At 35.7% G+C, this 24,211-nt stretch overlaps 2 protein-coding genes across 2 annotated transcripts in view; both read right to left on the bottom strand.

Moving 5' to 3' along the window:
• Positions 1-336: 336 nt before the first annotated feature.
• LOC135695810 (potassium voltage-gated channel subfamily A member 2) lies at positions 337-12,477 on the bottom strand. Its single transcript, XM_065214988.2, has 3 exons — positions 5,643-12,477; positions 2,836-3,943; positions 337-1,962 (listed from the first exon to the last, which is right to left on the bottom strand). The coding sequence occupies exons 2-3, from the start codon at positions 3,908-3,910 to the stop codon at positions 1,706-1,708; spliced, it is 1,332 nt and encodes a 443-aa protein (XP_065071060.2). The 5' UTR covers positions 3,911-3,943; positions 5,643-12,477; the 3' UTR covers positions 337-1,705.
• A 385-nt stretch (positions 12,478-12,862) lies between these two features.
• Positions 12,863-24,211, bottom strand: part of LOC135695809 (pre-mRNA-splicing factor SLU7) — a 14,779-nt gene continuing 3,430 nt past the window's right edge. The window contains exons 7-22 of the mRNA XM_065214987.2: positions 23,188-23,225; positions 22,241-22,304; positions 21,988-22,065; positions 21,689-21,765; positions 20,964-21,009; positions 20,591-20,685; positions 19,820-19,887; positions 18,123-18,262; positions 17,616-17,672; positions 17,432-17,474; positions 16,426-16,487; positions 15,434-15,541; positions 14,671-14,739; positions 14,069-14,173; positions 13,709-13,778; positions 12,863-13,352 (exon numbers count right to left, since the gene is read on the bottom strand). Coding sequence (XP_065071059.1) covers positions 13,240-13,352; positions 13,709-13,778; positions 14,069-14,173; positions 14,671-14,739; positions 15,434-15,541; positions 16,426-16,487; positions 17,432-17,474; positions 17,616-17,672; positions 18,123-18,262; positions 19,820-19,887; positions 20,591-20,685; positions 20,964-21,009; positions 21,689-21,765; positions 21,988-22,065; positions 22,241-22,304; positions 23,188-23,225 — 1,233 coding nt within the window. The 3' untranslated portion in view covers positions 12,863-13,239. The remainder of the gene's footprint in view (positions 13,353-13,708; positions 13,779-14,068; positions 14,174-14,670; positions 14,740-15,433; positions 15,542-16,425; positions 16,488-17,431; positions 17,475-17,615; positions 17,673-18,122; positions 18,263-19,819; positions 19,888-20,590; positions 20,686-20,963; positions 21,010-21,688; positions 21,766-21,987; positions 22,066-22,240; positions 22,305-23,187; positions 23,226-24,211) is intronic.

Genomic DNA, 24,211 nt, shown 5'->3' with positions numbered 1-24,211 from the left:
TGACACAGTCGTGAAGGAAACAATAAAAGTCTTATAATTGTATCGCCTGGAAATCTCACAAACCGAAAAATGAAGGAGAAACAATTTATAAGCACCGTATAAAATAAAAATTTGTGTGGCTTTCATACTGTACAACTGACTTTCAAAAGTATTTGTTCTAGAAATAATTTAGCTAAGAGCAGGAAAGAGGATGACGGGCTAAAATTTTCACTTGCTCAAAGGCTGTAAAAGTAGGGGGCTAAGGGGCTCGAGCCCCCCCCCCCCCCCCTAACAAATTTTTAAAGACACATTCATTTTCAAAAGGTAACTTTGAAAGTCTCTATGTTCCATATAATAAAGGAGATCAAAGCGTTTCATTTTGAAATCTCGGCCCTTGCACTTGTTAGAGGGTTGAAGAATGAAAATTTCCCTTAACTCTATGTTCTCTATGTCTAATAGCTTTTGCATAACTGTAAATAAGTTAATTAAAACGGAAGTGCTTTAATAAAAAGTGCGTGCTTTTGTCGTTCATTGTCGTAAAAACAGACTTGAAACACGGTATTCAAAAAAAGGCACATCTTAAAGTGGTAAATTGTTATTTTCTTATACAATCTATAATTTTGAGCATACAATTTCTATTAATACGACACAACTCTATTTATCAACATGAGCTTTTCCTGGCACAGGACCCTGCCTGTAATATAATTAGAAACTCATATGTACATCTATTGGCTTCAAAAGAAACAACATTCAAAATTTACTGCTCTTCAACATGTACAAAGAAGCTACAGCAATTACTTCACAGCTGTATCTATAAGATGTTAAGATAAAGTGGGCTGTTCATATCTAACAAGGAAGTGATAGAAATATATAGCCTACTAACTGTGAGAATAATTATATGCTCTGAACCTATCGCTCCTTGCCCCAACCAAAGATTCACTCCACAAAAAAAACTAACAGGGAGCCAATACATGTTTTTTGTTCAGATATTAAGTCCTATCATAACTTGACCCTAAGAGATATTTAAAATATTCTGGTGCATTATTCATTTGTCTATAAAGTCCCTGCATCAATTTTGAGTAATCTCAGGCCACATTTAAAACAACAACGAATTGTTTAGTAAAGTAGAAGTCAAGTAATGCAGTAACGAGTATGATTGACCTTAATGAGTAAAATTGAACAGTCAATATTCATACGTGAAGAAAGGGTATCTTATGTACAATCTGTGACTACAGGCGCCTCCTGTTCAGAAGAACCTTTTTTGGGATAGAGCGAAATGGTGTGGACATGGGTGCTGCTGTTTATTAACTCACTAAATAATTTGCAAGAATTTTGCTATCACGAGACTATACTCTTCGGTTACTGCGCTGGCTGAAAAGGACGACAATATAAACCAAGTACGGGTAGAAGGTTATATTCAACATAATTCAAATACTGCTTAAATTGTCTACAATGAAGCTGGCCTTGCGATGCCAGACACTCCCTAGATTTTGCCTTAAACCTCTAAAACCTCCCCTGGCCCTTCTTACACTCTCTTCACACCCTTTTAACCCTCGCAACCTCCTTCAACCTTCATTGCACCCTTCTTGAAATCTCCAAAACGCTAGTACATCCACCTTTTCCCCTCTTAACATCCTCCTAAAACTCTCACGTAACTCTCCTCCCAAGCAACTATGGCTACGGACCCTGTGCTGTTTCATTATATTAAAACTTGATAAAATTTGTGTTAAGAGGGGTTCGTTCCGGTTTTCACCTCCTCTAAGTTCCTATTCTTTTGCTCAAGGTAAATCTGGGGTAATGGTATTCCACTGAACAGTTTCTTTCTTCCTTGTAACTGTTCTTCGGCCTTGATCTGTACCCAGTATTTTGAAACCGGCTCCAGTCTCAAGTACTGCCTCGTAAAATTATTAACGATAATAGGAATGGGCATTGCTATGACCAAAATTCCACACATGGCACAAACAGCTCCCACCAGTCTGCCAACTGCAAAAAAGTGAATTAAAAGAATGATCTTAGCACAAATGCTATTCATACTCGTAATGAGAATAAAATCTTAATGAAAAACAAATGGGCTTTCCTTAAACTGTTCTTATGTTCAAATGATTGTTCAATAAAAATTATCAATTACTAAAGTTAATTTGATTACAGAAAAAAATAAGACAGGTATCTTTACTTTGCTGTTTTCTTATGATCAAGAAATCCAATTACAAAATGTATTAGTTTTTGCTTATCTCTGGTGCATGGGCGTGGCGGATGCTACTAAGGGGGGGGGGCTTAATATGGATCTTACCAGAAAGTATTGCTTCAACGAGATATGTTTCTGCAATATAAGGGTCCTTAAGCAACGCTGCTCATACTACCAAAAAGACTGTAGAGAATAGAGAAGAGCACATATATGTACGGAAAGTAGAGCATCTAACAACGTAGGTATCCTGAATGAAGTTTAGGAACCCTTAGGATACTGCTATATCAAGTATCTAAATTTTAGTTGACGAGGTGTGCCTAGAAATTTTTTTCCCTGCGTCAGTAATGCTTAAAGCACATCAGGAAAGATATTAATACTTGAAAAAATTGTTGATACAATGAATTTTGGGGAAAGTCTCTTAAAAAGAGGCGGAAGAGAGCGTACGAAGAAGGGCAGCCTTTTCTATTCCAGATTTTGATAACTTTTTGCAATTGAATACTAACTGAAACAAGGTATAGGAGTAAGCTTATACACAGGGTTGAGCTATATACTGTTTAGAGGCTAGTTTATAATGGCGAGGAGTCTAACGCTAGTGGTGATAAATTTTCATTACTGAAACCGTATAAAAAGGAAGAGAGTCAAAAACAACAATTCAGATCTAGTATTCTTACCGGTAGTTTTTGGTACCTCATCTCCATAGCCAACAGTCGTCATGGTAACGATTGACCACCAAAATGCCCCTGGGATGCTTTTGAACATTGTATCGCTGGTTCCATCCTCCGCGTAGAAGGCAGCACTCGAAAAAAGTATAACTCCAAGAACAATAAAGAAGAGAAGAACGCAGAGTTCCCTTGCGCTGTCTATTAGTGCTTTGCCAAGGATCTTCATCTCACCGGAATATCGAGACAGTTTGAAGATGCGAAAAACACGAACAAGACGAATAGTTCTTAAGAAATAAATCGAGACACGCCCTTCAGATTTCGTAGCGAGAGTAATATAAAATGGCACAATCGCGAGCAGATCAATAATGTTGAGAAAATCAACGAAAAAGCGTATCTTGTTAGGGGAGGCGATTAATCGGAGAATGAACTCCCCAGAGAAGTATACTACACAAATGATCTCCAAGTACTGAATAACGGCATTCGTGACCTTGTACTTTGGGGTTTGTTGACGTATTTCTGGTTCCGTCTCCATGCAGAATACGATTACGGATATGACGATAACCACCAGCGAAACAACAGCAACAACCCTGGCAGCTATCGATGACTGTGGCTCTTCCAGAACGTTCCAAAGAGCTGCTTGCCATTTTCTTTTAGGGAAAATCGCCGGCCTGACAATGAGATCTTTGACTCCACACTCGATCGCTTCATCCACTAAACCAAAGTAACGAATTTCGTGCTTGAATACATTCAGGTTAACACCAGTTGGTTCCTCAAAGATACCCGTTTGGTAAAATGTCAACAAAATTTCAAAAGCTCGCTGATTTCTGTTTAGGAATACATGTCCATTTTCGTCAGTTCTTAGTTGTTTTCTCGATTCTTTACTGCCCAGAAGGGACGAAGGAAATCTTGATAGCGTGCTTTCGAGTGTCTGAAATATTCGACCACTTACGTTGATAGTAATTATTTGGTCCTCTTTACCGTTTGCCAGATTCTGATTCAAGTCTTCAGGTTTTTTATGCACAGTGCCACTGGATGGCGACAAAAGTTCGATCGTCTCTTCCTCCTCTTTCATGACATCTGACATGTTCTTTGCTCGTTGGAAGAACTTCTGTCTTACCTGAAGAGAAAACCTACATCAATCTATTGAGAATTTATCTGGTGGCTTTAAAAGCAGCAAATATTTAATGAAGAAGATTGAGAATGGTTAGGCTAAACTTTAAGGAATATCCTGTTATTATAAATACGAGCTATTTGCTTGAAATTCAAACCAAGGAAGACTTGCCTGTATCTGCCAAAAACAGTGCAAAGATAAGCCTCACAGTGGCGCAAGCTTTATGACAATAAACGTGTATCAACTAACAAGACAAAGGATTATGTCTTGAAGTGAGAATTCAGATATTACAAACAAAATTAAAGCTATTTTCATATCTTTTCTTACTTTCTTGCTATACAGTTAAAGCAAGAATAATTGAATTTCGTTTCAGAATAAAGTAATTTCATTTAATTGAAACTACTGCTTACTAAAGATAAACGCACAGAACAGGTCTGCTGTTTCTCAAAGACGAAACGTTGATAAGATCTCAATGAGCACATTTTTAGTTCAAAATTGAGTGCTGTATTTTTCATATAGATTGATTCGCCATTGGCAAATTGCTTATGAGGTACAAGCAAGATATAAAATTTACAAAATCGTGCTATCTTCATAATAGCAAATGATATTTTTACGAAAAGTTCCCAACAAAACAGTGGAACATTTTTCTGGTTGTCGATCTTTTAGGAAATTTGAAGTAAGGAATATTCCATAATTGTTAAGTTCTAATTTTTTCTAGGTGTCTGTTCATAATTGAATTTGCGATAATCACTAAACAGATTTTCGGAAAATCCGGCTATTTCAGCGCAATCCATTGATATTTTCTTTGGTTTTGCTAGAAATCCGTTCGCTTGTTTACCAAAGACGCAATCGAAAAAGAGCTTAACTAACCGGTTGAGCAAGACAAAACTATTTGTTTAGGAGGATTTGCTAAAAGAGTTCTTGCTTGAGCTTACTAAGTTAATCAAAGATTTTAATGAGGGTGAAGAGAAATACTTGCTTATTAAATCATGCTAACTAAAGAACAGATGGGGAGGTAACGATCTTCACTGACTTAAGAAAGAAAATAAAACTTCTTGGAATTCTATGTCGCAATTCTATGATTTCTAAGAATGGTTGTCGCTTGGCGATAGATAGTAAGCGACAATCCCATAGCTTGTGATCTGATCTGCTCTGTTTTTGCTAAAAGGGACAAAAGCTGAATTCCACCACAAGCAGAAGAAAGATACACCATGCAGGTGGATGTGCGTCGAAAGGATACGTCAGACGAAATATCCTTTTAACATTGCTCAGAACGTTGCTTTTGGATCTCGATAGAAAACTTTAAAAAATAACACAGTATCAATTAAGTCTCAACACAGTCGGCAAAGATATCTTTGAAATGAGTTACATAATAAAGAGCAATCAAGTATATATCTTCGCATAGTTAAAGGGCGTGTAGCGCGCCATAAATGTACCTGTAGATAAATGTTTTGCAGTAAGTTTTACTGAAAAGCAATGACTCAAAAGCGTTGACAAATCGACTGTTGTGAGAATTTTTGTCGAAATCATAATGGTTTCAATACATGAAATGCAAAACAATTTACTCAAGCGTTAGTTATGGGCAAAATCGCCTTAATTTTTCAGATTATTCTGGGAAAAAATTTTCCCCGCAAAAACTGTTACCATTAGTGGGAAAATTTCCTGTTTATTAAGTGTATATGGAGCAAAAGTAAAATTCACTTACTAGGCCTGACGAAGTTGATCCATTCGAATGCAGCCAGTTTGGTAAAAATCCTTGAAAGATGAGAAGACTGTGCCAATTTTTTATATCCCAAAAACGTCTCCAGTCTCGTATGTGCTCTCTAGTCTTGATACTGGACAAGGCAGTTTACTTGATATAGTTTTTATAGGGCCTCTATTCAATGCAGCGAAAAGGACGCGAACAAATGGGATATACCAAACGTAATTGATTCTTTGTGTAGCGAAACAACGGGCAGAGCAGCTGAACGCTATCTTAACATGAATTTGGACGTAGCATTGTTAAGCAAAGAAACCTAGAAAAGACAGAAGCTGCAGGTATATCTGACAAGCAACGATTACACATCTTATAAGTGCTTACTGTGACCACATGTGTTGGTATGTTTGTCAGTTTGATGACGTCATATGCGTGATATTTCATCCGTGAAATTGGTATTCAGTGATGTCCCAACTAGCAATTTTTGTTCCAATAATAAGAAATGAATATGTTTGCAGATTTAGAAAACAAAATTTAATCTTCAAACAGCTAGACAAAAGAAATTCACAACATAAAGAAAAGTTAATTAATCAGCACGACTAACAGTGCAGTGCCTCAGGACCCTTGAAATTAAGCTAATCAATGGTTGCTACATCCACGGTCATAGAATCATATAATGTGTAATTGTAGATGTAATGTTTGTCAAGATAAACTAGATTTCTAAGAGCAAGATAGAATAAAAGGAATTATTCTCTTATTCTTTTATTTCATATTGCTGAGCATTGATGACAAGGCTAGCCTTTTATTCGATATACTTTTTCATATGTTTATGCCTTTCAAAGGCAGAAGGAGGAAAAGGGCTTCTTTCTCAGTTCGCTTCCGGTCTAGGTATCAGGAATACAGCCCTCCCTTAGAGCATGAGTTTAGTAGCATTGCAATACCTAGTCAGCTCAATTTTTGTTTTATCCCTTTTCTACCCTACCAAGTTGCTTACGCTAAACCTCTTGGTGTGAGGTTTATTATGTGGGCTGCTTGCTAGTGATAACATACCATTAGATACTATAAGTTTTATTCATAGACCTGTTTCCATCTTATTGTACCAACACAAATATATTTTCTCATTGAATATTTATCTTTTCTATCTTATGAATGCATCATGATTTATTTATGGCATTAGTTTGATAATGAAAAGACTGAAAAATAACATCACATATTCAAAAAATCTCTTTTGTTCTTGTTGCGGGTGAAAGTGTTTCAGAATTAAATTTCAAAATTTAGTTGATCGTTTCTAATCTGATAGAATTCAGCTATTTTAAATGCGAGCATCTATCATCGCAGCAACAAACAAGTGTTTCTACGACCAACACGAATGCCCTGTATGTTTCCTATGCTTTCCATTAGATTGTTATGACTTTCGAAATCAACTTTAATCCATAAGATCAAAGTTAGTCCTTGACTCCTTTGTTCATCGGCGTTAAAACGCGGAAAATAACAAAAACGTTTTCTTTACAGAAATGAACCCTCTAAGAGAATTATGACTACAAAGCCAATCGAAATTTTGAAGAAAATTAAGTGGGTGGAGTGGACAAGCATAGACGACACAACATTATGATCATCAGGTCACGAAAGAATTCCTATTGCACTCTAGCATGTACCAGAACAGTCTTGGTAATAATTTCGTACAGGGAGGGGACTTAACTTCTTTCCCGATCAACAGGCGTGCGATTATTGGGTATGGCTAATCAAATTTTTCCATAAATTTGAGTCCGTTATCCTCTTTCTGGTAAATGGAAATCTTTCTCTAAAAGCATGCAAGTAATTTGTGATTCACGTAAAAAAGGAAAAAATTAGGATAGGTTGATCCTAGCTGAGAACTTGACCATCCTGTCCGCTCTCATCACGCTTGTAGCATATTATTAAAACATATCAAGGGTGAGTAAATGAGTTTCAAATCATACTTCCTTCGCAATATCCTCTCCTCCTCAGCCCACCCAAGAGCAACAAGTTTACGGAGAAGCTATTGGCCAAATGTTTTGAGATCAATTTGTTCGAAATTTGGTCATTTCTCATTCAGATTCCAATATGCAGTCGAATTTGTAACTTCTTAGGCCTTATAATGTACCTCTTTGTTAATCAACGTAAACAAAGGCTCTTCTCCAAGGAAACATAATGGGACAAGCCTCTTCGAAATTTTTTGAATAAAAATCTGTAAAGCTTTCTCACCGTTAGGTTCTGGTTTCTAAAAATTTATGTTTGCCAATGTAAACGCTCGAAAAGGTTTTCCTAAATCATTTGAAATAAGATAACATTTTTCTTACAAAAGAGAAAATTAACAACACAATTAAGTAAAATATTTACCATGATGAAAATAATTTTCTTGAAAGTCTTAAACCTCAGCCTACAAGCGTTTCAAAGGAGATTCTAACAGTCAGCTGTTAAACCTGTTTATGCTAATATTGACTTAGTTGCCAGAAAGAAAATCGCATTTGTCTTTGATCTTTTATTTGTTGTTCAAGGACTGTTTGCATTTAAAGAAAAAAAACTCAATGAATGTTGATATTTTTTTCAGCTTGACTTTTGCAAAGTGTCATGGCTACAAATCAGGGAACGCGCTAGCAGGGAGGGGGGATGAGGGGGCTTTAGCCCCCCTCCAATAATTTTCAAAATGTACTAATAACCATATAAAAAATTGCCTTGCTTTTGGTTTTTAGCATGTTTGGCCCCCCTCCAAATGTTTTAGAGAATTTAACCATTGATCATTGAAATATATTATAATTTATGTCGCAGCTTATTATGCAATGGCTCTCAACAGCTTAGATGTGTACTTTACATGGTTTGGATATGAAGTATGCCTGGAACTCTGCATTATGGCACGAAATCTTATAGTTTGTTATGCCCTTGTTTTAAAGAAGGAGAGGTGTAGAATTACACAGCAAGTTTGTTATATCTAAATAATCCATTTAGAATAAATGGGAAACAAAATACTTATAAACACTTACGATTGCTGGCAGAACATGTACAAAATGACTTCAGAAACTTCAGAAATTTTCTCGATCATTTCTGATCTTCTACCTGCCGAAAAATGAGATATTTTAAGATTCTTTTACAGAATACCGAAAAACTGACCTCGTCCGCATCTGAATAAACTGGGTGTAGTTTTTAATTAAAAAGGCTTGTACATTTTTATCTGAAAATGAAGCTCTGTACTTCTGCATTGTCTTTCTCTGTTTTGTTTTAGTGGTACACTCGGTTCGATGGGGAGAAACATTCCATTAAATAATTTTTTGTAAGTACCTGTTGTTGCTGTTGTTGATAGAATCATCGCCTTTCTGTCTGTTTTCGTTGGTGACGACAATTCTTTGCGATGCCCTACTGATTTTTCGCAGCTAGTTGAATTAATGAATGAAATGAACGATGAAAAATCTTATTTAACTGAGCAATGGAAGCTCAGAATTAGCTTGCTCTGCGTATTGATATAAAAAGCGGATTTTGTTTTGACAAAACAACAAGCAACCAAGCTAGAAACAGTAAATGACATCTTGTAGTCCCCTCCCATTACACCATGAGTGGCTGTCAATGTTTGCCATTAACAATAACATAAAATTTATAAATAAAATATCTAAAAAGCCATATTTTTCTAAGCTAAGTCCTGTATACTATGAAAATTCATGATTTATAGAAATATACGACGATTCGCCATAGGAATGCTTACATTTATTGGAAACCAAAGGCTGCCACGAACGCAATTCATAATACTGGTTTTGCATGTAAGCGGTTTCATGTTATGATAAAACAACGAAGAAATGTTTTGGTCAAGAAAAAAATCCAAAACCCAAATAAAGTGATATCATGAGTGAGATAAAATAAGAAATATCCATACCATCAGATCTATGAAGTTGTTTATCTTCGAACTCTCAGCTTTAAAACAGTTAAGTGTCAGTTATGAATCTCGCTTTCAACACAACAGTCCTGCCAGGTTGTGTTGTTCTTCAAGGAGCCATTTCGAATCCTTTGCTCTTTAATCTTAATGTTTAATGTTTAATATTTAATCATAAGAATGGCTGCGTCATTATTAGAACGATTTCAATGGAACAGTCTGTCTGAATGTCTTTGACAGACACATTTCAGAAATCCTTAGTTCGGGGATTGCAAAATTAGCAATTTGCAGCCTCTAAACACGTCTTACAGAGATACTAGCTAACACCATACTTTGAACAGCTACAGTACACTAACAAGCCGAGGGAAAACAAGAGACTTGCAATAAGGAAGATATTGGCCGCTAGAATCAAATTGAGGTACAAAGAACCTTTTCCGTCACTCCCAGCTGTTGTGACAAGTCACTCCCAGCTGTTGTTACCTTGGTCTATGATTATGAAAGTAGGCTTGCATCCCACTTTGATGTTGTTCCATCAGACTTTTTTAGAAACAATGTGGCCAATATCCTTCCAATAATTTTCTTTGTCAATTGTTGACAAAACTGCATCAACTAGGCAAAACTGCAATTAAAATAACTGTAATACCTTCCATTAACATTTTATATATGGCCTGTTTATACTTGCAGTCAGCATTTTAGCTAAATGGTTATGATAATTTTCTTGCTATTGCGCAAGAATGTGAACTGGCTCCTATTCTACTTATGAATCCTATATGGACGCCCTTTGAGATAGTGGAAATCAACACAGCTTGCTCAGGGTTTCCGCATTGGGTAATTAGTGTCTATGTCTAACTCTCGCGAGCAGCATACTTGATAGAGATCTATTTAATTGATTCCTGGCATCTAACTTTCAATATTACGTGTCTGTTATGCAAACGGCGCAATGTTGTAAATGCTTGTGCTTTTATGAGACTAAGAGATTTTCTCATAAGAATTTCTGATGTTGCAGTATATTTTCATACATCATTAAGGAACCTTTAGAAAACATTATAATTAGTTTGTTTACAGTTGTTGTAGACCTGAGACACTGAGCAACCTGCCTTAGTTACAAATAGTTCTCAAAGAAACACAGCATTGCTTCAACCAGACTAGAACACTCTTAGAATCCTAGTTACAGATTTATCACAGTTGTCCGGTTATAGACCCATGCTACAGCTGTAGCATAGGTACCACCTGACCTATCGGGTGCGATGAACTACCTGCTGCGCTGCTTCCATTCCAGCCCAGCAGAAACTAGCCAGAAAGCTGTCATACGCCTCCGCGTAACCATCCAACAAAATTTCCGTTTGGTGGCAGGATCAAAGAAGAAGCAGCGGGTTAATCTTTATCACAAAAAAATCTAGTTGAAAAACATCTGACGCTTTTTAAAAGGCAAAACGATCTTGCCTTTAGATGCTGATCTTGATAACGGTTATAAAACTTCTGAAGCCATAATTTTTTGGCAATTTAATTGAAAAGTGGTCAAGATACAACAAAATTGAAAAGAACAGCTACAATCACTGCCAAAATTACTTGGAACACCTAACACTTTGCGCTGTGCTTTCTATTTTTCATTTGTTTTCTTGAATACTACCACTTCCGCCCCCCTTTCCCCCCAAAACAATGTTGAAAGTATAGAAAAATATCAAACAATCCACAAGAAAAAGCGTACTCCGTAACCCCTTTCTTTTTTCTATGGTAAATCAACATTGTTCCTAGGGGGAGAGGGGGATGGCTGAATATGCCTTTGAAAACCTACGTTAGTGTTCCAAGACTTTTGGCAGTGATTGTACCAGAACGCAAAAAAACTTTTAAAAAACAAAGAGCAAATTATTTGTAATACAGGCTCTAAATCAGACAACTAAAACAATGCATTGCATCCTCGATTGGTGAAGATGTGTACCTTATTGGACGTTCATATGTACACCTTGAAGAAAACTTTATACAGATTTGATGCTAATATACTTTTCATATTCTCTTCGCTACACTAAAAGAGACCAAATATACGTTAAAATAAAGTCAGCTACTATTGACTGTTGTTACCAAAGAAACTATTGCTATGGTTTCTACTGACTGATTTTATAACCAAGACTCATAACAGCTGCCAGTCTGCCATTCACTTACAAAGCGTACCCCTCAGTCAATCATCTTCATACTCTAAACAGAAGGCAGTCTTTCCATTGAAAGGTATTTGTTTAAAGGAAAAAACCGTATTCACGCACGTTGAAATAAAACACACTTTTCAAAAGGGAATCGCATATGTAATTTTGCTACTGAATAGTCGATCAAACAAAACCAACTGATGGAATTTCTTGATAGGACATTTCCAATATGTATTTTCAAGTGAAGATTGCAAAAAACAACACGGAGTTAATTTCGCTTCTTCAAGTGTTGCTCAAGATGAGATTAAGCTTTTCTGAAGAAAGATAATCATATTTATTGAGCATACACATTTTCTAATCTCCCAAAGAGCGATAAAATCTTCATATTTAGAGGCAGGTCTGTTTTTCGTTGTAAGACAAAGGATGTCTTTAAGAAATGCTGTGATTCACAATACATATTAAGAGTGACATCTGGTAGAAAAATAATGAAATCAAATTATTTATCGTATGTAAGCTGCTGAAACGCAACTGGATGATGCAAGATGGCACACTTTAAATGATGATTGCATTAAATGTTCATCTTGCTCAAGAGTAGCTTTAGTTCCAAGCGGAAAATTTTTTAGTTTAGATGCGGAGAAGGTAGATAAAACATTGTCAAGGTGCAGACAATGTAAGCTTAATTAATTAATAGGAGTCATTCACCTCAGATTTTTGACATCGAACACAATCAAACATACTGAATCACAGGAAGAATTATTTAGATATACATTATACATTAAATTGTGTATTATGTGCCGAAAAAACACCCACAAATCAAAGCATTATATTGCTCTTGTAATGAAAAATCAGTTGTTTTGCTGTTACAATAAATAGCAAAATATAATAAGAAAGGTTCAATGTAGCTATAAACAATCCCTCTTGCAGTAAAAAAGTGCGTCTTTTAATAAGTCAGAATATGTGAAAGACAACAAGGTCATCAGTGGCAGCAATATATCCATACTGAATGATTATTCATATTATCAAAACCCAGTCAAAAATGATCGATCAACTAGCCAGGCAAAATTTATTCCTGACTGGTAATAAGTCGACCAGAAAGATGATAAATTGCAGTAGACTTATCAGCAGTCTAAATCATTTACTAGTCAGTGAAAATAGCGAAGAATGTAAGAGTGTTTAAATTCAAAGTGAAGATGATATAAAGGACAGAAGGGATCTTTCAAGGAACTATTAAAACACTGTATATCAGATTTTAAATACTTTGAAATATTACGCAAAAATTCATCAAACTTTGTGGAAAAAAGAACAACTTTACAAATTGGTATACTGTACAGTTGTAGTGCAAGAGGTTTTTACTGGTACAGTTGACATCGAATCATTGTGAAGATTACCAAGGTATTTCTCAAGGCGGTTCTCAACTATCAAACAGCTTTGCACAAGTACAGCTTTACGCTAGCTCTGCATAAATACAGCTTTACGCTCGACACCCATATCAGTTTCAAAGTGTATTGGAAGATTTTAATTAAATTCTTTATCTACAAAGTTGGTCTTACTTTTCCTCCTTCGTTGATAACAGAGACAACAGACATGATTTTTAGGAAGATAAGAACTGTGACATTGGGTCCTCCGGTCTTTTTCGCTTCATCCTATAAGCTTCCATTTCTTCTTCTGTTGGTTCTTTGAAATCGGTTCTTAAAGAGTTATACGTGTGGAAAATCAAGGAAGAGTAATATATTTGAAATTTGAGTGAAACTTTATGGAAAATTTTAATAAAACAAAGCAGCAACATATAGCAGACGGTAAGATAAGCTGCAATGTTCAAAGATAAAACAAATTTTCAAACAGAAAACAGACAGTATCGGAATGTGGCAAATCTCAAGATTTATGGATCTTGCTAACTTTCTGTACCTTAAGGAAATAATCCCATTTGCATGTAATTTCGTGGTGCGATGGCAGCTGGAATCGCAAAGGCCGTGAAAAAAGGCATAGGAAAAACAAGCAGATGGCTACGAGCAAAGATCGCTCATGAGAATTGGCAGCTTCCAATAACTGAAAAGGATATGGTCTCTTCCTTTCATCCTTGTTTAAAAGTTCCTCCATCTTTTTTGAACGTTCTTCTTCTTCCTGTAATGCCTGTTTATAAGCAAGACAAATCATTGTTGATGGATCATATGAAATGAATATATAACGATTGCAGTCTACAAATAAAATTGGATTCTATGAGACCATCTTTAAGAAAACCCACCATCATATGCCAATTTGCAGGTCAAACTACACAGCCATAAACGACAAAAAATTAATTCAAAAAAAAATTCGATTGTATTTTTCTGTCTGCAGGAACCAACACCAAAGTCAAAATTGCGTAAAAAGTAATCCAAAAACAGGGAAAGATTCTTTGGATTTCAAAAGATGACATTACGAACCTTTTTCAGTTTTCTTTTCTTTTCTACTTCATCATCTTCATCAATATTTTCTACTTCTTTTGATTTCTTTTTCTTTTTATCTTCAAGTAGCTTTTCTCGATGAATCTAATTACAAATAAAAATATTGCGAAATTAGCATGTGAATGAACAGTAGATTAACGCGGATCTAATACACAGCTGATGATGTTGTACTGCATCGATCATCCAAGAATAATCTTAATCTTAATCGAAGGGTAATCTTAATCTACAGTAAGCAAAGGATAACTTGGGATAGGCTTATTGACAAACAATTTATTGCATATATTTAAATTTTCCTAACTTAACGTCCACAAGTAAAGAAAAAATTTAAAAGAGACGATACATTTCTAAAAATGTTCACTTTAAAATTCTTCTTGATCGAATAAGATAACCTATCAATCGAGCATCCAGACGAACTAATTTTGTTACAGGAAAGCACGAAAAATGAACCAAGATAAGCCTACTACAGTTTTGGGATACTTACAATTCGGATTCTACCCCTCGAATCTGTTGGTAATATAGACTTTCGAAACCAGAAAATCTTACGTAATCTTTTTTTCGGTCAGAAACTTGAGATTACTAACCTGGGTTAGTGATTTCTGTTCTCCATCCTCGTCTCGGGATTTTGTCATTCCAGAAGGAAACACACTTCCCTAGAAAAACGAAAGTTTTCATCTGAAGGTCAAGACGTAGAAACCCCACAAGCGAAATTTCAAAGTTCTAGAGAACACAAACTCAGTATCTGTAGGGACAAATAGATGTCTCCGCATCAGCCGCTCGATCAAATAGGGGGCATTCGGGGTATTCGAAAAGAAATTAGAGAGTAATTTAGAAAAATTAGTTACTAGTCAATAATAACACTAATTAAAGCATTGACAAAGTTACCATTTACCAGGAGCCACATCAAGGGCCTTGAGAGACTTAGTGGGGCAAAGAATCCATTGCCCCCACAATTTTTAGAATGGTATGATGTTGATAACTGATATCTTACTACTTTATGGACTTTGTTACTAAGGGCCTTGCATCCCAAGAGATGTAGAGAAAGTCGTAGAGCACCCCGAATTATGGAGGGTAATCTTTGATGAAATTAGGGCTCATTACCCAAAGGAGGGCGTTGAAAAGCATATAAAACAAACAAAGCATCCTTGCTTCTATCTAAGATTTGAATTGCCAAATAAACTACTGTGATATAACAATCTCTAGGTTACTAGAATCAACTGGAAACAATTTTGATAAGCATTTCATTGCTAGTTGCTTTGGCATAGCTAAACTTGACATAGTTTTGCAAAGAAACTAGCAATAGGCTGGTTATCAGGCTAAATTGGAAAACACTACAAGGGAACTCACTTTGTTTGCCTCTTTGCCAGCTTCACCAGTACAGTAGGACATTTTCACAAACGAATGGCAGCAAGCATATCCCCATTGGAAATCGTGCCAATAGGAACCCCAGACGCTCTATGGAAATACGAAAGAATAGGGATTCAGAGAAGCACAATCTTATCTTGAAATAGATTATTAATAATCAAAAAGATTTTCATTTTTTATAAGAACCTAATCTTAGGGTATGTACTCAGTTTAGCACACACAAACGTGACATTACATGGCATAACATGAAACAGAATTGCAAAGAGTTCCTATTTCTATTGAGCGAAAAGGTTTCACCTAGGTGTACCACGTAGGACTTACGCAAATCTGCGGCAACTAAGCACAGAGTTTTTCTAAGCAAAATAGCATTTAAACTGTAAAAACGAGTGTAAGCATATAGGTCGTTTTTAGACTAGATAGACTGTGCACAGTCAAATAAGATTACGAAATGCGTGCTTATTGAAAGAAAAGCCATCTTGTCAGTTTCAAGGCCACAAATCCAAATCATAAGGTTGTCTTTCTGTTAATGTTTAAGAGGGCAAGATCTCTCTGTAGAAGGGACTAATTACAGTCGCGGTGTGAAAGAGGATTACAAGCACAGCTGTGAAGCTATGATTGCAGATCACGAACCATTCAACAACACAATCAAATCATAATCTGGACATCAAACACAACCACGACTGCTATAATATTGTGCCTGTCAGCCTAGTCCGCATCTGATAAAGTGATAGCCATAACTTCAAGAAATAGCAGATAAAAATCCTTTTAAATCTTCAGGAAATCTTAAGACGACAAAATGAATATCAAGATGCGGTTCAAATTAATCCAATAGAAGTGAACTCGCGCTGGGTTCAAGTTTTACTGACTAATCAGAACCCTCTAACAGACAAACCGGCCTTTTTTGCCTATACAAGACGCCTGCACAAGACCGAGGCTTCATTTCTCATTCTGAGAAAAAGACAATACACAATTACCGTGTGGTTGTTGATAAAAACATCCTCTTCATATTTCGACTTGGAAACAGCCTTTTCTTGCCCTGCAAATTGAATTACTCTGTTACAGAAAGGAAAAAAAATAATTGAACAACTAGTGTACAATTTGTACTTCGTGTAATAACAGGGGTGGACAATTCCAGTAAAAAGGTAGTGTCCCAGCGGACAACCAACAGCTATTTCTGTGGTTTCCAACATATGATCTGTGGTCTCCCGAAAGGTAACTCTGACGGCAGGGGTGGACAATTCCAGACCCAGCATATATTTTACAGTCTGCCTATCCAAATCTGCACATTTTTACTGGAAATGGCAAGCTTGCCAAACGGTATAACTAAACGCGTGTGCATATTTTTGAAGCTAAAGTGTGTGAAAAACAGGCTGCGATCCACAATGGGCCAAAAGAGGTGAAATAAATGTTGAGCATGACTCATTTAACACTCAGTTATGACGAAGTAATCGGCAGGTTTGCTGACACATCATTGCTAAGGAGATTCCCTTGCATTGAAAATTGCCAACTTTGCTTCTTTAGATTCTCAAGATATAAATAATCAGTCCTATTCTTAAGAATGATTTACAAGCTGTGCTACCCCCCCCCACCCCCCCCTCCCCTAAGAGTCACAACCCACGACGCCCTTGGTTACTAATATCCCGTGTCTAACAAAGATTGCAGTTTTGCAGAGGGAATTAGGAGCTTATTCGGCTTTTACAAACCATGCCCTGATACAACGTACAAATCTAACAAATTATTTTATCCCCATTTCATGTGACAACGTACATAATTCCATCTGTTGGAAATACGTTTTATTTAAAAGTAGCAATATCAAAAATATATTTGTCAAAAAAGTAGCATAACCAACGAGAAACAATCTTCTGTTATATCGAGCAAAGCCAATTCATCACAGAGTGCATTACTTGCAACACTCTTAAAGGCTTGCCTTGCATGTTGATAAAGGAACTAAAAATAAAATCTGTCAACTTATGGACTTACCCTTAACTATTTTTCCTGTTCTGGAATATTCCACGTATTCTTCCTGTAAAATTTAAATTATTTCAAATATTTTCGTACAATGAAGAAAATAAATTTTATTGGACTCCAATAAAGCAGTCTCTGAGCAAGGTCGTTCTTGACCAAAGAGAGTTAATATATTTTAATGCAAGAAAATGAAACTTACTGTTTGTGCCAACAATAGTTCTTTCGGCGGTGCATTTAGATGTTCCTCTCCTCCGTACTAATAAAAAGGAAACAAAATGAGAAAGAGCAGAAGGCTTCGACGAGTCCAAGAAAGCACTAGAATATAAATTAACAACGAATGAGGAGTAAACGAAATAATTGGCTCAACGAAAGTGTTGAAAAATAACAAAATCTTTATATACATCATATCAAGAACTATGCACATTTTTCAAATGATCAAGCTTAAAAGAAAAACACTTAAAAATAAATTATTGAAAACTTTTTCCCCATTTTGTATCTTTCAAAACTATAATCGAAAAATAATAGGCATGGAAATGTTGCTTGCTTTTTTTGAAATTTATTTCATTTTTATAATATTCATGAAATATTACAAAAGTTTCAACTACTATTATAACATCTGTAACTCTCGTGAAAAGAAAGATTTCTGGTTGATGATGTTGTTTCGGAAGAAACAGACTATACCACAAAAACGAAAGCAATGCCTAACCTTTTCTACAATGCTTTCCTTTTGTCCTTTTTCGTGCTCTTCTTTTTTCACTTTAAACTCTTTACTAAGTAAAGCTAGTTTTGTCGGGTCAGCCTCCAAGTGAACATCCGCACCTCGTTCGTATGCTTGCCAGGCAAAAACTGTGAAACAAAACATGTGAATTGTTAATGACGATAGTAGCTCCCGTCTAAAGGAGATTGTTTTCAGTAAAGTATGGGTTTTATTTCATGTTTTTTGGCAACACTTGGCATTTCGTGGTAATTCAGCAGTACTGTTTAATTTGAGGCCTTATACATGCTATTGGATTATAAAAATGAACTTTTGTCTAGAAGAGATCATTAAAAACCTGGAGACCAACTTACGCTATTACCCCGCTTATAGGCGCATATGCTTATACCCGGATATAGGCGCAGTGGGCTTATAAGTAGGTCTTAATCTTACCGATTTTGCGAGAAAGATGAAAAAACAAAAAAAAACAGCGATATGGCTATCTATTTTCTCTGTGACAACGTTTCCATGCTTCCTAGATTACTTTCTTGCACTATCAATTTCTTTAAATTATCCCTCGAGTATGAACTGACATGATAACGAAGACAATCTTGCTGAAGAACAGCTGAATGAAGAACTAATGCTCATTGATAATGATTCGGATCCTGAGAAATCTGACATTGAATAACTGGTTAGAATATCAAGATTCTATTGTTGAAATATTACTCGTGCAATTTTGTGGTAAAATATTTCTGTTAATTTATAGGCGCATGCGCCTGTATCTGAAACGTTTTTTGGTACCCTGGAAAAAGAGTAAATCGTGAATTTCTGTTTATAAGCGCATGCGCTTAAAGCGGGGTAATAGGGTACGGGTAATGCAGCTTCAGCTATGTAGCCTCTACATCATTCGATCAAACTGACTATATATTTAATGAGTGACGTAAACAAGACTTTTTGTATAGCCTTTAGTGCTACTGTATTGTTTTTTTTGTAAAATGCAATGGGTAGCCATGCATATCATGCTCCCATTGGCATCGTCTTTGTAACTTTGTTCTTGTTAAACATACTATTGTCGACTGTGCATGAAAAACACTACACATCTTTGAATGTGTTGCGGAGAACAGGTATGATAAATTTTCAAAAGGAATGGTGCAAAAGACGCTGTGGGTGCTAGACCGTGAAATAGATAGGGTTCAAGGATTCGATTAATGATGGGGATGACTAAAGGGACAAAGCTATTTCGGTGAATTTAGAGATTTCTGAATTTACAAGAGTGTTCTATTGCTATAGCAATAATTTTGACTATGGTTTTTCAATGATTTCTTACAAAGAATTGTGTGCAATAAGAGGTCGACTGGCAGTATACGATTCTTATGAGGCAATTAATTTAAGGAAGTGCTTTCAGCGACTCAAGGACTGACCAGCCTTCATTAAGGGACAAATGATGCCACCCCCCCCTCCACCCATTTCTTTACTTAGTTATAACTACATGCAATGGAGCCTAAACGAATTGAAATGTAAAGCATCTCATCTGAATGCTTTTTCTGTGCATCATAAGCCGAAATGATTAAAAAATGATGGTACTTTTTGAATGTCTAGTTTATAGGAGAAAAGTATGGGAAGTTCAATACTTTAAGAACGCTTAAACAGCTGATTATAGCAAAGAAAACCAATGAAATGGCAGATAAATTTAAATGAAAACAGCTTACGTTGAGAACGCGCCATGTCAGAGACATCGCCTTGAGAACGCACCCAATTATCTCCATAAAAATTAATCCTAGAAAATCAAAAAAATGATGGAGAAGTGACGCCAAACGTTGTTATCATGTGAAGCAATTTTTAAAATTCGCAATTGAAATATGAAGAAAAAACATTATGCAGCTGAAGCGCTGTTCATAACCTCGAAGGAGAATTAACAGAAGCTCTTTTTTCTTCAGTACAGATCCTATTTACGTCATGTGGGACAAAAGAATCATAATTACTGTGCTTGGCTTGGAGATGTCTCGCACCAGAAAACTGAGAAACACCAGATGGGATTTACTTGAAAACATAGGAAGTAGAAGTCTTTAAAGATATCTCACAACCAATCTTCCGTACAAAGACATAAACATGGAATCAATTGAAAATATTGAAGATGCATTAACTTGAGTTAATAACTCAAAGACGACTAACTAGACTGATGAGTGCAAAGATGGCGAGAATGGCTAGAGGCACTGACTACAAATCAAAGGGTCTGTCGTTCGAGCCCCTGACATGGTCAGAATTTCATTCTGAGTGAGGAGAGCCGCCTGCTCTCTGTATTCCCAGGCGTAGAAATCACGAGTTATGGTCACATCGAAAGAAAGGACAAGGACACTGCTCGTTAAGCGCGGCCTCGGTGTCCTAAACACTAACTTCGGATGCTAGGTAGCAAATAGAAATACAAAAATGATACCTTACAGACAACATTTTGATGACGCAATCAAACAATGCTAGCATACCCTTTTCCTTTGTCGTTGTTTGACAGTGGGTTCGCTCTCATCGATCGTGTTTTAGGGTCATAATACGCTGAATTCAAATCCAAGTTGTACAGATACTAAAACAGAATTCTGATATTGGAAGAAGTCTTTTGAATGCGCTTATTATAGAATTAATAACCCTTCGATGCAATAAAGTTGGACACGTTACCAAAGCTAAATCAGTTTTTTAATAGGGCATACTTTTCACAAAGAGCACAGGCATGTAAATATTCTTATAAGCAAAAATATTCAAATCTGCAAAATAATACTGAAATTGTATTGTTGAAAGAAACTCATATTATTAACTGCGGCGATGGTCTTTATTGGCATTCAATGAAAAATCTTGAGTACTTACTTTGGCTGTATCTTCTCGAATCCTTAAATTCCGTATGGTAGTTCGCCTGAAAGATTCATTTTAGCAGTGAAAATTTGTTCTTGGAGAATTCGTGTAGTCCTTAATTCACCTTCTTTACGAAGACATTGGTCAGTTCAATTGTATATATTCAATATTGCAACTTGAGGATGTTTCAGTAAGATGTGAAGTAACTACTTGCCGGCTTCCTAACTATTGTTTTGAGAAACCCAATTATAAAGGTTTTCCCAAGTTCAATTTTAACATATAAAGCTAAAACGTGGGACAATACAAATAATTAACGATGCAGTGCAAACCTTCAGCAATACACAAGGAGAAATGCTTTCATCGTATATAAAGCCACCGACAAATGCGACGTTGGCGAGTGAAAAAAATAGCAAGATCTATGCCAAATCTTGAGAATGGTAAGCAAACTAGCGCTCTGGTAGATATGACATTTTTTGCTTGACTGTTTGTAGTCAAATGGTACAGGGCTTCCGTTGACAGTGTAACAATTTTGTATATGCATTTTATATGTGGAGATCGAGATCTCCATCATCTTACTCTACATCATTTATCTACATTGGTTGTCACTTTCTTAAATATAAATCTATGTACAAGACTTGGAAGACAATTCACTGCCATCCTACTCCATTTAAATCAAAGTAACCACTGGAAAATATTATGATTTCCAACAGTTTCCAACTGTCTCAAAAATCCTAACTCACAATTTTGAATCGAACTTTTGTCCTGGCATATACATTTCTTCTGCATATTTTTCTTCGTCTTCGTCGTCATCATTTGCCTAGCAAAACAATAATTACGCTTTGAATAACCAAAGCATTTTTCATCTGGTAAAAATCTCCTGCACATAGTACCATACTCATATAAGTTTGGTATCTACTTAGTGGTATCCAATTTAACACACCAATCCAACTTTATCAAAATTAATGTCATTCTCTTGACCACTAAGTTAATCATTTTTCTTTAATTGCTAGTCATTTGTGAACAAAATTAAAGTACTTACCAATTTTTCTTTCACAGCTTCAGTTTTACCCTCTGCGAGATCTTCCTCAAGTTGAGCAGCTTTTAAATGTCTTTTGGCCTTGAAAATAATTACAAAATATCAACTAAAGCATTATTTACATTGCATCATAGGTATTTTCCACTAGATCTAAAAATTCCAAAATACTTATCAAAATCACAGATAAATAACCGCAAAGAACATTAACATTGTTAACAGAAATCTAAATTAACAAACAATTTCCTCTGAAAATTACCTCATCAATTTGAGCATACTCCTCATAGATTTTGGTGTGCTGTTCAACATCATAACCAGCCCATCTGAAAAATAAGACAATTGCTAATTTTACACCAAGTCAGATTGCCACATTACCACCATTCTACAAATTCCTTTATTTTCAAATCTGTGTGTTTTACATGCAAAGAGCGTAGACATATTGACCCATGCTAGGGACAGTACAATTGCATGTAGACTTAAAATTTCCACCCAAAACAAAGTTCCTGGGAAATAGAACTAACATCTTTTATGGTCAACCTTTTACTCAAATACATGTATACTATTTATCAAACAAATAATTATCTACATAAAAATTGCAGTCTGGTACCCAAAGTTTTTTTGCAAAGCATTGCATTCAGTCTCTTCCCCAAATTTTTTGGAACAGTTCACGGGTATTTAGGTCTGAGGATGGTCCAATGGATTAGAGTCAGGGTCAAAGGGTCTGTGATATGGATTACTAAGATGACCATACTTTCACAAGTGTCTACAGTTTTAGTATAAATTTAAAGTTACAGTTTTTTTTAAATTCCAGGATAGGAATCACAAGGAATGGTCACAACGAGAAGAAGAACCAAGGCACTGCTTGAAAAGCAAGTGTTCTTAAAACTACTCTCGAACGTTTGGTAGTAAAAAATGCAAAATACAAGATCTTAAAATAAATCATTTCAAGAATAATGGATTCTGACTGCTACTTCAATTTTACCATATAGATAGTCAATCACCTTCTACTACTCACTAAAACAATAGTAACAGGCCTAAGACATTAACTTGATAATAAACCATGGCTGGTAATAAGAAAATCTGCTAATTAAAGACAGTACATGCTTGAACAAAAACATAGTAAAAGTGTTTGTGCAGTTCAACATTTCATAAAATACTTTTCAAAGCATATCAACTAACAGTGGATAAAAAACTTGATGAACTTACCGATCTCTCTTGCCATCATAATCAAACTTTAAATCAGGCTAAAGTGGAAAAATGCAAAGCATTAACAACAATTGCAACAACATATTATTAAGAAAGAAAAGAATCTTGCTACCATGTTAAGAAACTATTTGCAACTCTCTTCATTTTCAGCGGTTTGGTCCAGTGGCAGATTTAAGGGGGGCAACTAGGGGCAGTTGCACCTCCCTCACTGAGTTGAACCAGGTCTGATGCCCTTTTGGAAATGGTTTGGCACAATTATTGTGAAAATTTCCTTTAGAAGGTGAAAAGGGAGCCTTCTGTCAGTAGTTAAGGTCTGAAATTGTTTTGTATAGCGTACTATCATCACCAATTTCTGAAAATTTTTCAGCACCCCAAATACCAACTGCCTCTCTTTCAAATTTCTCCTGGATCCGCCCCTGGTTTTGTCAAACCAAAGAGTTAAAAAAGATCTGGAACATATTTGTACTGCCTAGAGTGAGATACTCATATAACTACCGAGTTAATAAAACAGCCTAGGCTAATAAAACAATCAGCAGTTACATTGAAAATAGTCCCAGGTTTGCCACACTAGGCTCTGCAACTCATTCCATCACTAACATGCAAGGGTAAATTCTCTATCTGATCTCAAATATGTCAAAGATATTAAGGCTTTTTCAAATTTCCAGATGTTTTCAAAGCTTTCAACTCTTTCCAATCTCAATAAAATTCTTAATCTGGCATGAAAGGTATATCAGAGCTTCTTTACACAATATCAAACAATACAACAGTTTTCAGTTTACTATAAAAAATGATCTGATTTGAGATCGTAGATGAAATAGCCTTAAATAATGAATAAAGACCAAATACAATCCATTTCCTACTACACAAGGCTATTCAGACTAATCTGAGTGTTTTTATTGAATTCAATGTCAACAATCTAATCAGGATTAAAAATCAAGACATTTCTGTGATTATAAATATAATCAAACCAGTAAAATTAATTTTTTGGTATTAAATTTAAGCTATTTGGGCAAATTATGTGCTA

Source organism: Rhopilema esculentum, chromosome 14, assembly GCF_057945365.1.
Source record: "Rhopilema esculentum isolate cy_ngs chromosome 14, ASM5794536v1, whole genome shotgun sequence".
In the NCBI taxonomy this organism is placed as follows: Eukaryota; Metazoa; Cnidaria; class Scyphozoa; order Rhizostomeae; family Rhizostomatidae; genus Rhopilema; species Rhopilema esculentum.
The sequence above is the reverse complement of the archived record's forward strand: the minus strand, read 5'-3'. Positions and strand labels throughout refer to the sequence as shown.

Coding starts and splice junctions, on each gene's coding strand:
- LOC135695810 (XM_065214988.2), bottom strand. CDS start 3,910: ATGTCAGATGTCATGAAAGAGGAGGAAGAGACGATCGAACTTTTGTCG. Junction 1,963..2,835: donor TGAGGTACCAAAAACTACCG/GTAAGAATACTA, acceptor ACTTTTTTGCAG/TTGGCAGACTGGTGGGAGCT.